This window comes from Barbus barbus (genome assembly GCF_936440315.1).
Source record: "Barbus barbus genome assembly, chromosome: 22".
Classification (NCBI taxonomy): domain Eukaryota; kingdom Metazoa; phylum Chordata; class Actinopteri; order Cypriniformes; family Cyprinidae; genus Barbus; species Barbus barbus.
Genome location: NC_136750.1, coordinates 5,979,242 through 5,992,760, shown reverse-complemented (window position 1 = coordinate 5,992,760; position 13,519 = coordinate 5,979,242). Strand labels below are relative to the sequence as shown.

The 13,519-nt window shown below is 42.5% G+C and overlaps 1 protein-coding gene across 1 annotated transcript in view; it reads right to left on the bottom strand.

Moving 5' to 3' along the window:
- The window catches only part of LOC306888253 (contactin-5-like), a gene marked incomplete at its 5' end in the record, with an annotated part of 134,031 nt that extends 122,336 nt beyond the window's left edge, over positions 1-11,695 (bottom strand). The window contains 3 exons of the mRNA XM_079446451.1: positions 8,377-8,552; positions 9,296-9,419; positions 11,470-11,695. Coding sequence (XP_079302577.1) covers positions 8,377-8,552; positions 9,296-9,419; positions 11,470-11,695 — 526 coding nt within the window. The remainder of the gene's footprint in view (positions 1-8,376; positions 8,553-9,295; positions 9,420-11,469) is intronic.
- Between the last annotated feature and the right edge of the window lie 1,824 nt (positions 11,696-13,519).

Sequence of the window (13,519 nt, the reverse complement as noted above, 5' to 3'; positions counted from 1 at the left end):
GGGATCACTAGATGAGGCCTTAATGAACTCATTTTTGTGAAAACCTCAAATTTGACCAAAATCGACATTTTTCTTTTTATCTTTTGCCTGTAGCTCAAAATTAGCCTGTGCGCATTCCAACTAATTTTTCCAGTACGTGTCACATATTGATAATTTAATATTATGGTAAAACGGCAACAATTCCTAATTGTTTAAATAAAAACAAAGACAAAAATGACCCATTTTATATTGTGTATTTCAACATTTAATTAATAATTTAATATAATGTACATATTTTGTACATACATGTTTTTGCATTGTACATACCTGAGTAGGTATCAGTCTTTGCTTTCATCTTTCTCTAATGAAGTCCACACTGCCAAATCCTCACATTTTCACAACAAGATCAACAGCGCTCCAGACATGCGTAATCTCTTCAGAACATTTAATTCTCTCCTCTGTTCCCCTCCTCCACCTCCCACCACTTTGATAACAGTTGACGACTTTGTTCTAGTTTTGTCTGTGAAGAAATTGGCAATCAGTAACCAGTTCTCAACTGCACACACACAGGACCTCCAATCAACCACATCCACTGCTCTAACTCCCATCTTCTCCTTCTGTCCCCTCACTGAGGCAGAAGTATCCAAACTTCTCCTCTCCAGCCATCCTACAACATGCCCTCTCAACCCAATCCCCTCACACCTTCTCCAAACTATCTCTCCCACACTTTTACCAACACTCACACACATTATCAACACATCTCTCCTCACAGGCATCTTCCCCACAACATTCAAGCAGGCTCGGGTAACCCCACTGCTCAAAAAACCTACATTAAACATTTCTCTTTTAGAAAACTACAGACCTGTCTCTCTCCTTCCATTCGTAGCGAAAACACTCAAACAAGTTGTCTTCAACCAGCTCTCACTGTTTCTTTCACAGTACAACAAACTGGATGCTAAACAGTCAGGTTTCAGGAGTGGCCATTCAACAGAGACTGTGCTACTCTCAGTCACTGAAGCCCTGCGAATTGCAAAGGCCGATTCCAAATCATCAGTTCTCATTCTGCTGGATCTTTCTGCTGCTTTTGACACTGTCAATCATCAGATCCTCCTGTCTACCCTCTCATCACTGGGCATCACTGGGATTCCACTTTGTTGGTTTGAATCCTATCTCACCGGTAGGTCTTTCAGGGTGGCCTGGGGAGGGGAGGTATCCAAACCACATCAACTGATCACTGGAGTTCCTCAGGGATCGGTTCTTGGACCCCTCCTCTTCTCCACATACACAACATCACTGGGTCCCATCATACATGCACATGGTTTCTCCTATCACTGCTACGCCGATGACACACAGCTCTGTCTCTCTTTTCAACCAGATGACCCAACGGTAGCTGCACAGATCTCAGGCTGCCTGGCGGACATCTCGGCATGGATGAAAGAACATCACCTACAGCTCAACCTGGCAAAGATGGAGCTTCTTGTCTTCCCTGCCACTCTGACTCTACAGCATGACTTCACGATTCAGTTAGGCTCATCAATGATTACCCCATCAACTTCGGTCAGAAATCTTGGTGTAATCTTTGATGACCAGCTGACCTTCAAAGAGCACATTGCAAAGACTGCTAGATCCTGCAGGTTTGCACTACACAACATCAGAAAGATCAGACCCTTTCTGACAGAGCATGCTGCACAACTTCTTGTCCAGGCCCTTGTCGTTTCCAGGCTGGACTACTGCAATGCTCTTCTGGCTGGAGTGCCATCAAACACAATCAAACCTCTACAAATGATTCAGAATGCAGCGGCACACCTGGTCTTCAACGAGCCCAAAAGAGCCCATGTCACACCTCTCTTCATCTCCTTGCACTGGCTACCAGTGGAAGCTCGCATCAAGTTCAAGACACTGATGCTTGCATACAGAACGACCACAGGCTCAGCACCCTCCTACTTCCCTCACTATTACGAATCTACATCCCCTCCAGAAGTCTGAGATCTGCTAGTGAGCGACACCTTGTGGTACCATCACAGAAAGGCTCAGAATCACTCTACAGAACATTCTCTTTCACCATTCCAGGCTGGTGGAATAATCTTCCCACCCCTATACGGAATGCTGGATCCCTGTCAATCTTCAAGCAACAACTGAAAACTCATCTCTTTCGGCACTACTTGACTTCATCCTAAACCTTAATATTTCCCTCCATCTTTCTCGCCTTCCCTTGCTAGCTTGTACTTATTTGAACAATGACTGAGACTTGATGTTTACGAGCACTTCCTCCTGTCTGATTGCCTCTTCAAGATGCATCGCTTCTTGCATTCCCCAATTGTAAGTGGCTTTGGATAAAAGCCTCTGCCAAATGACTAAATGCAAATGTAAATGTAAATATATATATATATATATATATATATATATACATATACACTGTATATAAAAAGCATGTGATTACATTCATTTTGATAGTCCACTTTAGACATTCTACTGATTATGGGTAACTTTGCAACTTTTTACTTTGCCCTAGATTCTGGTTTTACTGTGTGATTCATCAGTGCTTGTTATTTCATGTAATTTATTCATTTCCAGACTGAACTGTCTTGTCTCATTAATGTAAATGATTTAACAAGGCTGCTAACACATATGTTGGCTCTGAAATTATTGTGAAGCTTTTACATGCATTTTTATCCATCATTACAATGTGTAACCATGAAAATTGACATCAATAGACATGCACAGACATGCATAATCCCAGACATTCAACACTGCTGCCAGCATCGCTAGGAAGCGCAGCATACTTTGTTGAACGCAGTATGGATTTCCCTTTCATTGTGATTTTGCCATTCAAGTCAAACAGTTTGTGTTTGGCCACTATGTTCCATCACTTGGTAACACAGCATTTTTGGACATTAACTCGCAATCTGCCATTCTTTTGATTCCCCAAAGCACTTTAGCTTTCTCTCTTCATTTGTGCACAGTCAGATGCTCCTGCATGAATACAGTCATCCTGCAGAAGATAAGCTTGCCAACCTTTCAATCGTACTGGTTAACACTCCCCACTACAGAGAAGCTGTTAATCTGTCGCATTTCATGTGCTGCATGGGTTGGAGAGAGCTCTGAAAAGGACGTGGGCTGTGTGATAGTGGTGTTTCTGTGTTTTCGAATTAATCTTTTAAAAGAATGAATTCTTCTTATTCACTTCTGTGCAGAGACTGCTAGTTTTTGTTCATTGAAATGTCCTTCATTTGTGAAGAGCTTGACTGCTGTGATTACTTTTTTCTTGCCTTCAAAGTCTCATTGCAGCATGATCCACTGATAAAATGTGTTCAAGCACAAAAATATCTGAACTAACTAAATTAACTTTTCTCTGTTCTTAGAAAATACACTCAGTTACGTGCAAAATAAATATAAGAACAAGGCAAAATATAAACACATCTAAAATATGAGCATGGAATTACATTCAAATGTGTGTGTGTGTATATACAGAACCTGGCTTAATCTAAATGTTACTCCCTTATTAGCATACAAATTATTTATATTTAATGTTTTTTAATATTGCTGTAATCTTTATTTACTGTGATTAATCAGCTGGGGAAAGTAATATATATATTACTTATATATTATTTATTTTATTTTATTATTTTTTTTCCTTTTTTTTTCCTGAACTGATGATGTATGATACTGTATGATTTCCTAACAATTTTCACTCCAAATTGCTAGTAATTAACTGCTAGCAAATAATTACAAAGAAACAGGAATTTTGAATTAGGAAAACTGAAACAGTACTTTTGTTTCTCCTCTCCCTTACTTGTATACCATTTTTACATTTCATATACTGAATTAAAAATAAATAAATAAATGCATAAACAAAACCATACATTTTATTTGATTTAATTTAGTTAAATAAGTATCTCTTTACTTTATAAGTCGTTAAAGGTCGTTTTTTTCTGTTGAAAACAAAATAATGTTTTGAAGAATGTGGGTAACCAAACCCATTGATCTCCACAGTATTTTTAAATGATGACAGTATTTCCATTTTTGGGTAAACTATCCTTTAAGTTCAGCACAAATTTTCATTGAATTGAATGTTTTCATTCCTATTAGTGTTTTTAGAAACTTTCAGCTAATGAATCAGTTATTGTCTGTTCTCTACCTTAGTATCGTCATTTCAACTGCCATTTCAGTCCATTTGTGATCAGCAAGAATTTCTTGCACTGCTCCACAGCAGCAAAAGCACAAAGAGCCGTCAACAGGCACAACACCTGTGTTTAACGCTCAAACCTACAGGGGCCTGCTCACAATGAAAGAGAATGAGATCAAAGTTTCTTTTTTTCCATGAAAAACGAAGACATCTGCTGAGAAAAGACAAGACATCTCTCTGGGACTGCAGAAAAGGAAGAAATAAGGTTTAAGAGAGAGCAATTCAATAGTTTATATCTTATTTATGTGAAGCGGGCGTCTGGCAGGCCAGGCCGTTGGAATGCAGCAAACGTCTGTTGCTTCTGCCCAGTTCCAGGCAGGAAAGAAGGATTGGTATGAGCTGTGTAATGTATGGCCTTGGAAAGGTGATCTCCTCCAACAAACTGTCACAAGAGACCCAGGATGGAGAGGCTGGGAATCCCATTGTAACAGCGCAGATTATTGATTTATCAGGCGCTGTCACTGCTGCCTTCTTGTTCTCCATATCAGTGAGTTATCCCAGGCCCTCGTCAATTCACTCTAGACATATGAATTATAACTAATCAATGCTCTCCGCTGTAGTCTAAATGGGAAAATAGATTTTCTTTTGTAGTTCCTACATGGTCAAAGAAAAAGATGTGATAAATGACATATCTTTAGACAGCTGGGGTCATGAAACCTGAGAGCGGGGCGACATGTAACGAGTTTCCTTTCTCGTTTTATTTCTTTCTTCTCTTGCTAATGTAACAGCAGCGGTAAATTATGAGGGCAGCCAGTCCTGCTAAAATTGGCATCATTCAGAGGACTGTCAAACACTAAGCAATGGATTCTCATGATGAGCATCATAAAAAGACCCATGTAAAAATAATGGATTCAGGTTAGGATAGAAAATATAAAAATCTGTTGACTGGGTTTCTTTCTTCTTTTCCAAGAGCTCATCTCGTATTTTCCTGACCCCTCATCTTGGATGGTAAAATGAGACCTTTGTAAGGTAAATCGATATTCATCTGTTCTCAACTATAAGGGAGGATGGGAGATAAGAATCTGCAAGGACCAATGCTCTCATTTCAATAATTGTGTGTCAGTCAAGACAATACATGACATTTTTTTAAGAGGTATTTAACTTCATACATTGTGATTAAGCAAACTGATGTCTGATTGGATGCTCTCATACAATTTACAATTTACACATGAAATAAAAAATAAAAAATAAAAAATAAAAAAATGTATTGTCCTAATATAAATTTTCCCCCTTTATCCAATTTACCAATCCACAATGAGATCCACCAATCCATAATTTGTCATGTTAATCAATCAATCAATCAATCAATCAATCAATCAGTCAGTCATTTTAATTTATTTTCCTAATATAAATTGTTCAATTTACAATCCACAATGAGATAATTTTCCTGTTAAAAAATTAAAATAATATTAAATAATAAAAAAAATAATACCATAACAAATGCCAGTTTGCAATATCAAGCAGCATAACTGACTGTTTTTGTAATGGAAAAATAGCCTGCACATTCCAGTTACTAATAGCGTATGTCCCCTCTTAGGATAAATAAATACATACATACATACATTTCATATATGTAGTTGTACCATATCAACTATGCCTATGTTCCAAATGGATGGCAATCTCGTGGGCCTGTGATGGCACCATAACATCACATCCACAGTGTGCTCCAATTGTGATTTTACACTAGGTTTTAGAAGGTTACTCACATGCACCCAGCCGCTATGCACCCTTAATGTATCAGGGCCTTTAAATTGGAAGCCACTTTTAGCCACTTTCTAGTTCAGAGAATCCAGTTCCTGATGGCCCTTTTTTCTGTGGTCAAACAGAGTAGAGTTCTGAACAGAACCATCATCCACAGGCTTGTTCTTTCAAGCCATGATACCGGAGTCACATCCTCCCACTTTGGAGGGGACTGCTGAGAGAGGACTGGATCTCAGAAGGGAGTGAGATCAGAGACACTCCCTCTGCCTGCAGTCTTCAAAGCATGGCCTGGCAACTAGCTTGAACCAGGGAGTTCAGCTTCTCAAAACAAAAGAAATGTATCAGTCTTTAGAGATGTATTCAAAAAAGCCCAACAGGGAATGCTTTGGGGGCACAACACAAAGGAGCGTGAAAGGAATACAGACTAGCGGTTTTCTTTCTCTCACACTTTTTCATATAAAAATACATTTCTGAATCTCCTGGGGAGCTGTGGATACTCTGTGCAAACCAACCGGTTTCCCTGGCAAGAGTTGTGAGAGGTCTCTTAGCCGGGGAGGGCTGTGACATATCCGTGGCCGGGCTGAAAGACTAGGCTCCTCTCCAAACGGCCGAATTGACCATCTCTGGGAAACTCATGCCCGGTTTCCTCAATCAAAGACAGCAAACAAAGAGATCTAAGCTAAATGTTCTCCTACCACTGGACGGCCAGAAGAGCTGTTTGCATTTCATGAACCGAGACCTCGACCAATGCACTACACACAGGGAATCACTGCCTTTAATCATTTTGAAATTGCACAGCAGTAGCTGCCAGCAGAAATCAGCTCTTGCAGCTTTTAAGAACACTTTAGATTGCTCCATTCTTGAATGACCAGCTAGATTTGTGAAAGTCTGAAGGTTCAGAGTGAATCCTGATCAGTTCAGTATTACTATTGGGAGGTGATGCAATCTGATTACAAAACAGTCAAGTTGTTCAACCGTTTCACAGAGTAGGAGTCTCAATGTTGTTCATCACAAATAAAAGTGTTATTAGTGTTAATTTGCACGGTTGTCAGTTATTCAAATATGCGATTGTTTCACTTTTTCAGGTGATGTCATCGAGCCTCAACAAATGTCAACTCTGATCCAATCAACTGTGGAAAATCAAGTCAAACCTTTTATTTTCCTCACTGATTGTCCTGTTTGACTCACAAATACAATGTGGACATAAAACAGGTTGCAAATAGTGTTTCATGTTGGCTTTGGTGCCAAGGTGTTGAAATAATGGATAATTAATTTTATCGCAACCTGGTTGCGCATGTCAGGCTCATGGGATTGTCCCCAGCCAATAAGAGTGAAAGATCCTTGGGTGTCCAACAGGGTGATGAATGGTGGCCATTTGTTATGTCGAGGCCTGGGAAAAGCTCTGCATCCCAATGCCTGCTGCCAGAAGCTTTCCTTTGTCTCTCCGATAGGCCTTCAGAATGGGCAACAATGATCGGAGCAAGGTTATAGCCAGGCGACGGACAAGGACGGCAGAAAAAAACCTCAAGGACAGTGTGTTCATGAGGGCTGGCAGCTCATATGGAGACACAAAGAAAAGACCGGATGACTTTACGATCTCGTTCGCGTTTTTTTTTTTTTGTAGAGAGAGAACAGAAAATGCAAGGTAGATACCATTCTTCATGTAGGCGAGAGAACACAAGCGAACACCTCTTCAATATTACAGTCTGGGAAGCGAAAAACAGGCTTCCTAACCATAGCTATAATACATTTGCTGCTCGTAAGAATGTTACATCACACGTACACTAAATGTTCGTTTTTCTACAGAAAACACCATGGGCAGTGAATAGTAAAGTACGCAACCCCATTGGGTACGCCAATAAGGCTATTATGGCCATCGCTCCTGGGGAAACTGTAAGCAAAACTAACAATGTGTTTTCCAGCAAGCAATTGCGCCTCTAGCTCCACGCTGCATGCTTCCGTGGCTTGTGATGATATTTTGGAGGGAAGCCAAGGGATTACTAGGGAAAGAAATGCCCTTTTTGCTCTTGTTTCGTGAAGCAAAGCATTAAGGGCACTTTTCCATCTGATGAAGAAAACTTTGGGGCTAGATTTTAAGAAGAGGATCAAAGGATCATGGGAATAACTTTAATTGCATTTACTTTTAATTAGTAGCATTAGAAGGAGGCAGTTTTAGGGTGAGCATTTGGGTATGCCGTGTGGGAATAATCTCAGTGTGAAATAAAATAAATAAAATTAAAATAAACATTTCACTCTAAACCTGGCCAATGCTGAAAAGTTAATAAAATATATGAACCCAAAAACTGTATCAGGAAAACAAAATAAAAGACATGCCAAGGTAACTTGATGTACTGAAATAAGTAAAACTGAAATATATTTTTTTAATGACTAAAACTAATAAACATGACAAAAACACACAACAAAATTAGTAAAACGAAACTGAAAAAAAAGAGTTCCTCAGTAGTACTACAATCTGAATTTCAGCATCCACAATTTGTCAAATTACTCACAGGCAAACTGCAGGAGGGCGTCTCGACTCAAGACGGTGCCAATGCTGTTTTCAGTTCTACACTGGTATCTCCCATAATCAATGGCCTCGCTTGCATTGTGTATTATTAAGCTCCCATCAATCAAACTGTAGCGGAAATCTGCTTCTGCATCCACAACGGTTCCGTTGATCAGCCAACTGTAAAATCAATGAATCAATTAGAAAATATAGAAAAAAATACAATAAAATAAAATAAATCAGCTGCCATTGTTCAATTCTGATGTATAAACTATTAAATACATTTGAATATACTGAGGGAACTAATTGAATACCACTAGTGAAAATGCTTCTACTTCTTTCCTAATGTAGGTAACATTTACCTTTACAAATTATATTGTAAGCATTGGTTATTAGGTTAAACTGAAAGAATAAAATTAATTTCAGAATGTCTTAGTTTTGGTGTGTCCCCAGATTGGTCTCAGATGTGTATTTTTTAGGTTTTGATAGAATATAGCTGATGAGCTTATGCATCTTTATATCTTATACAGTAGCATCAATCTAAATTACGACCCAGAACTCAAAACCCCATCGGTGATCATTCAACCTCGCTAACACTCATACTTATTGATGCTTATAGATGTTCATTGGAAACAGATACACTGGATACAACAGATACAACTTCTATGAGACTGTAGCTCATTCGCTGAATCACAGGACAGTACAATTTAGTGAGTAACATGATGATTCTAGAACATCATATCAATACTGATTAGAAATCCACAGAGAGAAGACCAACATCTGCGTCATTAGCATTAGTCTAACAGAAATGCCACTCAGGCAGGATAATAAGGATTCACAGTAAAGCTCCAGAGAAATTAAATGTCAGTTTATTATCCATTTAATTAAATCTTATCCATGTTAATGAAATGAGTAAACCATACCTGTAGGTCGGAACAGGGTTTCCTCTGGCTTCACAATTCATTATCACTTTCTTATCATCCGAATCCAGGGAGAAGATTGCATCATCTGGCTCTTGAATGAACACTGGACCGAACTCCTCGCTCTCTGGGGTCAGATGGAAAAAGAAAGGCAAAAACAGGGTTTACAAAGTTGAAACTTGTTATGATATAACCCTAAAGTCTATGGGTCATTTTTATACCCTAGGGGGCATATGTTCTGTTCGAGATTATTTGATTTTTGAAACATATTTTTTTGTGATAATATTCTGTATTGTGGTAGCACTGTATATTTATCTAATTGCTGGGGAGTGAGTAAATAAATAAATAAATGCAATCTTTATTAAAACATTACTTATTCATACAAAAAAAAAACATTTGATTTGACATTGTAAGTAATGCAAGGACAAGATATGTGTGCAGTCTAGGTTAGTAACTGAAGGTCGCGGGTTCAAACACCCCAAGGGGTGATGCATGAGCTATCAATACTGTACCATTGAGAAAGACACTTACGCTGCCTTCAAGTCCTCCTGAGAAGTTCCAACTTATGAGTTCAGAAATCTTATTAACTCAATATAAAATTGCAGCCGTATAATCATAACAACTTGCTGAGCAACTTCATATTTATTTCTCTCTTTTTTTCCCGACAAAGACAAAGGGCTTTTTTTAGCACTCGTACAACAACACGAAGAAGGGAAAAAGTGAGTAATTAAGGGTGTAACTGATGCTTTAATCTGTGTATTTTATCATTGTTGTGCTGCAAAAAATGATGGGAAAGTAGTCTTTTCACATAAGCCCGCTGCCTCATAAAGAAAGCCAAATGAGTTTTATATTCTGCAAACCTTGTTATTCCTAAATTAAACAAACAGAAAACGCACACAAACTAAACTGTGACGTCAACAATGACAACTACAGCAACAGATCAATTTGCTTCCATCACAAATGTTTAATTGATATACGCCCAACTCTGAAAATCTGGGCTCAAAGAAAATCCTTGCCTCCCACTGGAAATGCCATAAATGTCATTTTGTACTACTTACCCATGTAAGGAAATAAATTTGGATGTGTGGTCCAAATATAGGCTATGCATATCAGACACAAAATGGTGTTTTTACAATTCTAAGCAGTTTAAACTCATTCCATCAGTCCAGCTGGATCTACACGGCAGACGGTCCACATTATGAATCCTATTAACTGTCTCATATATTCAGCCCCCAGGGTGAACTCAATAACATATCTCAGAAGAATAACTGAGAGTCCTTCCAATTAGAAACACTCAGGAGATCTGCTCCTTCAGTACTCAGTGAGTTTATGCTGAACAAGGGGACCAATCCTAAATTTCAGGTATGAAAACATATGCAATTTTTTTTGCGGGACACATAATATGGTAATAGTGTGGTTCTTCTTCAGGAACTCGAGCTGCGTCAGGAGACGCTTTGGGGAACGCCTACAGCGTAACCGGCTCTGAATACCAATGAAATCTGTCCAACGGATGGGAGGGACGTCACGGGCGAGGTGACGTAATGACCAGCTGGTATAAAAGCACGTGCGGTGAAACCGGCGTCAGCTTTCTGTCACTCAGCTAAGTGCTCTGTGTCTTGTAAGTCCTATTTACTGTTGTCTGTCCATTTTGCAAATGTCCAAGAGGCTTTGTAAACAAAGTTTGGGAGGAGTGAGGTGCAATACAGGCTGTGTGTGCCTCTGTGCAAACGTTATTTGTGTGCGGAGGATACACACAGCTTGTGTGTGCTTTGCTTGGGAGCGAGGCACGCGGAGGCAGCCCTCGAGGGGGCTGACTGTCCGCACTGCGAGGGTTTTCCTCTGTGTGTGCTTCGCTCCCGAAAGGCCCTCTTTTCAGGAGAGGGTTCTTTCATTGGCGTTCCCCGCGGCGCGGGTCCCAACCCTCGTGGGGTTCGCAACGGGATCTGGCAGAGGGATCGGAGACGAGCAAGTCTCTATCTCCATCCTCACCACACCCCCTCTTTCACCCCAGTATGAGGAGCTTGTGGAGGTGATCACTCGTGCTGTTGCCAAGTTGAGACTCGACTGGCCGGCCGAGTGTTCGGTGGAACCTTGGTGGTTTCAGACCTCACCTCCACATCGGAGCCTGCCGTTTTTCCCCAACCTCCACACTGAGGTGTCGAGGTCGTGGGGAGAACCTTTTCGGACCGCCTCTTCGCCCCCTCGTCTGGCTTTTATAGCAATGTGACAGGGGCGAGGGAGCGCAGTTATGGGGCGATGCCGCGTGTGGAGCAGACGCTTGCGGGCTATCTGTCTCCTGACGTGGCGTCGTCCCTGAAGGCTCCGACCTTGCCCACCAGCGCTGATGATGTGTGCAGCGGCTTGGTGGGCAAGGTTGGAGGTCAGCAGGTCACGCTGGGTCATGTCTGCACACCATGGCGGTGTTGCAGGCATACCAAGCGGACCTGCTCAAGGAGTTGGATGAGGGCGAGGGAATTTCTGCGGAGGGCATTTGTGAGCTCCGCAGAACCGCTGTTTTGTCTCTCCGCGCCACCAAGGAGACCGCCCGTGCCATTGGGCAGTCTATGGCAGCCCTGGTGGCGGCGGAGAGGCACCTGTGGTTGACCCTGTCGGATATTAAAGAACGCGACAGGGTCTTCCTTCTGAACGCCCCGCTGTCGCCTTCCGGCCTGTTTGGTGACGCTGTTGACTCGGTTGTCAGCAGGCACCAGGAGGCCGGGAGGCAGGTGGCAGCGTTCCAGCGGTTTCTCCCTCGCCGCTCTCCGGCTCTCGGGGCTGCTGGGCGAGAGCAGCCCCTGTCGTGTGCTGGCTCCTCGCACAGGGAGGCGCAAAAGGAGAGCGTGGCCACCTGTACGCCTCCTTGTAAGAGGGGTGGAATGAAGGGTGCGCGGCCGGGGACCTCTCAGCCTAAGCAGGATCTGCGGACCATGCTTTTGGCGAGGAGGTCTTCGGCCAAGAAGCCCTGATGGTGGTGGACCAGGGCTTATGAGGGTATCCCCTGCTGGGGTAGAGCGACGATTGCTGCTTCACACAGCGGTCGTCGCCTCCCAGCGCCCTCAGGAGAACGTTCTGCCAACCCTGCCAACTACGGTGCTTCAGGGCGCAGCGGTCTCCAGCGAGCACACATCTCAGTCTCTTCCGTCCGATATCGTAGCGGAGCTTAAATGCTCGCCACCCCTTCGGGGGTCTCTAGAGCAGCTGGTTCGGTCGTTCCCTGCCGGTGCGCCGCTTCAGGGCACCAAACTAGCCGCTCTGATTACACCAGAGGACAGTCTCGAGAGACTGGTTCCCTTAGTAGACTATTTAGCAGCGTGGAAACTACTGCCAAATGTGTCTCGGTGGGTCCTGCACATTGTAGAAAGAGGCTACAGAATCCAGTTCGGTTCTCGTCCGTGATTTCGACGTTAGTGGGCCCTGAGCAGACTCTGGTAATGGAACAGAAGGTACATACTCTCTTAAGGAAGGAGGCCATCGAGGTGGTTCCTTCTCACGAGAGAGAGTCCGGGTTCTACAGCCAGTACTTCATAGTTCCAAAGAAAGGAGGGTTGTGTCCCATTTTGCATCTGCGGCATCTGAACCACTCAGTCCACTTTAGCAGACTAAAGTTCAAGATGCTCACGCTCAGGCAGGTTGCGTCCCAAATCAGGTCCGAGGACTGGTTTGTCGCGATCGATCTAAAAGACGCATACTTCCACGTCTCCATCCTTCCCTCTCACAGGAAGTTCCTGAGGTTTGCTTTTGGGGACAAAGCTTACCAATACCGGGTACTTCCACTCGGCCTAGCATTCTCACCCCGCACTTTCACGAAGTGTATGGACGCCGCGTTAGCCCCGCTGCGGCTACGGGGCGTCTGCATACTAAATTATATAGACGATTGGTTGATTCTCGCTCATTCAGAGTGGAGGGCGGCTCAACATCGAGATGTTGTTCTCGCCCACATGAAAGTGTTGGGGTTAAGACGAAACGCCAAGAAGAGTGTTCTTTCTCCAGTACAGAGAACCACTTATCTTGGTGTAGTGTGGGATTCGACCACGATGCAGGCACGTATGTCTCATGCTCGGATCGAGTCAATCCTCACGGAAGTCAGGAGAGTGAGAGAAGGCCAGTAACTCACTGTCAAGCAGTTTCAGAGACTGCTGGGTCTGATGGCGGCTGCGTCCAACGTGTTACCTATTGGCCTGCTGTACATGAGACCCCTACAGTGGTGGCTCAAGACCAAGGGGTTCT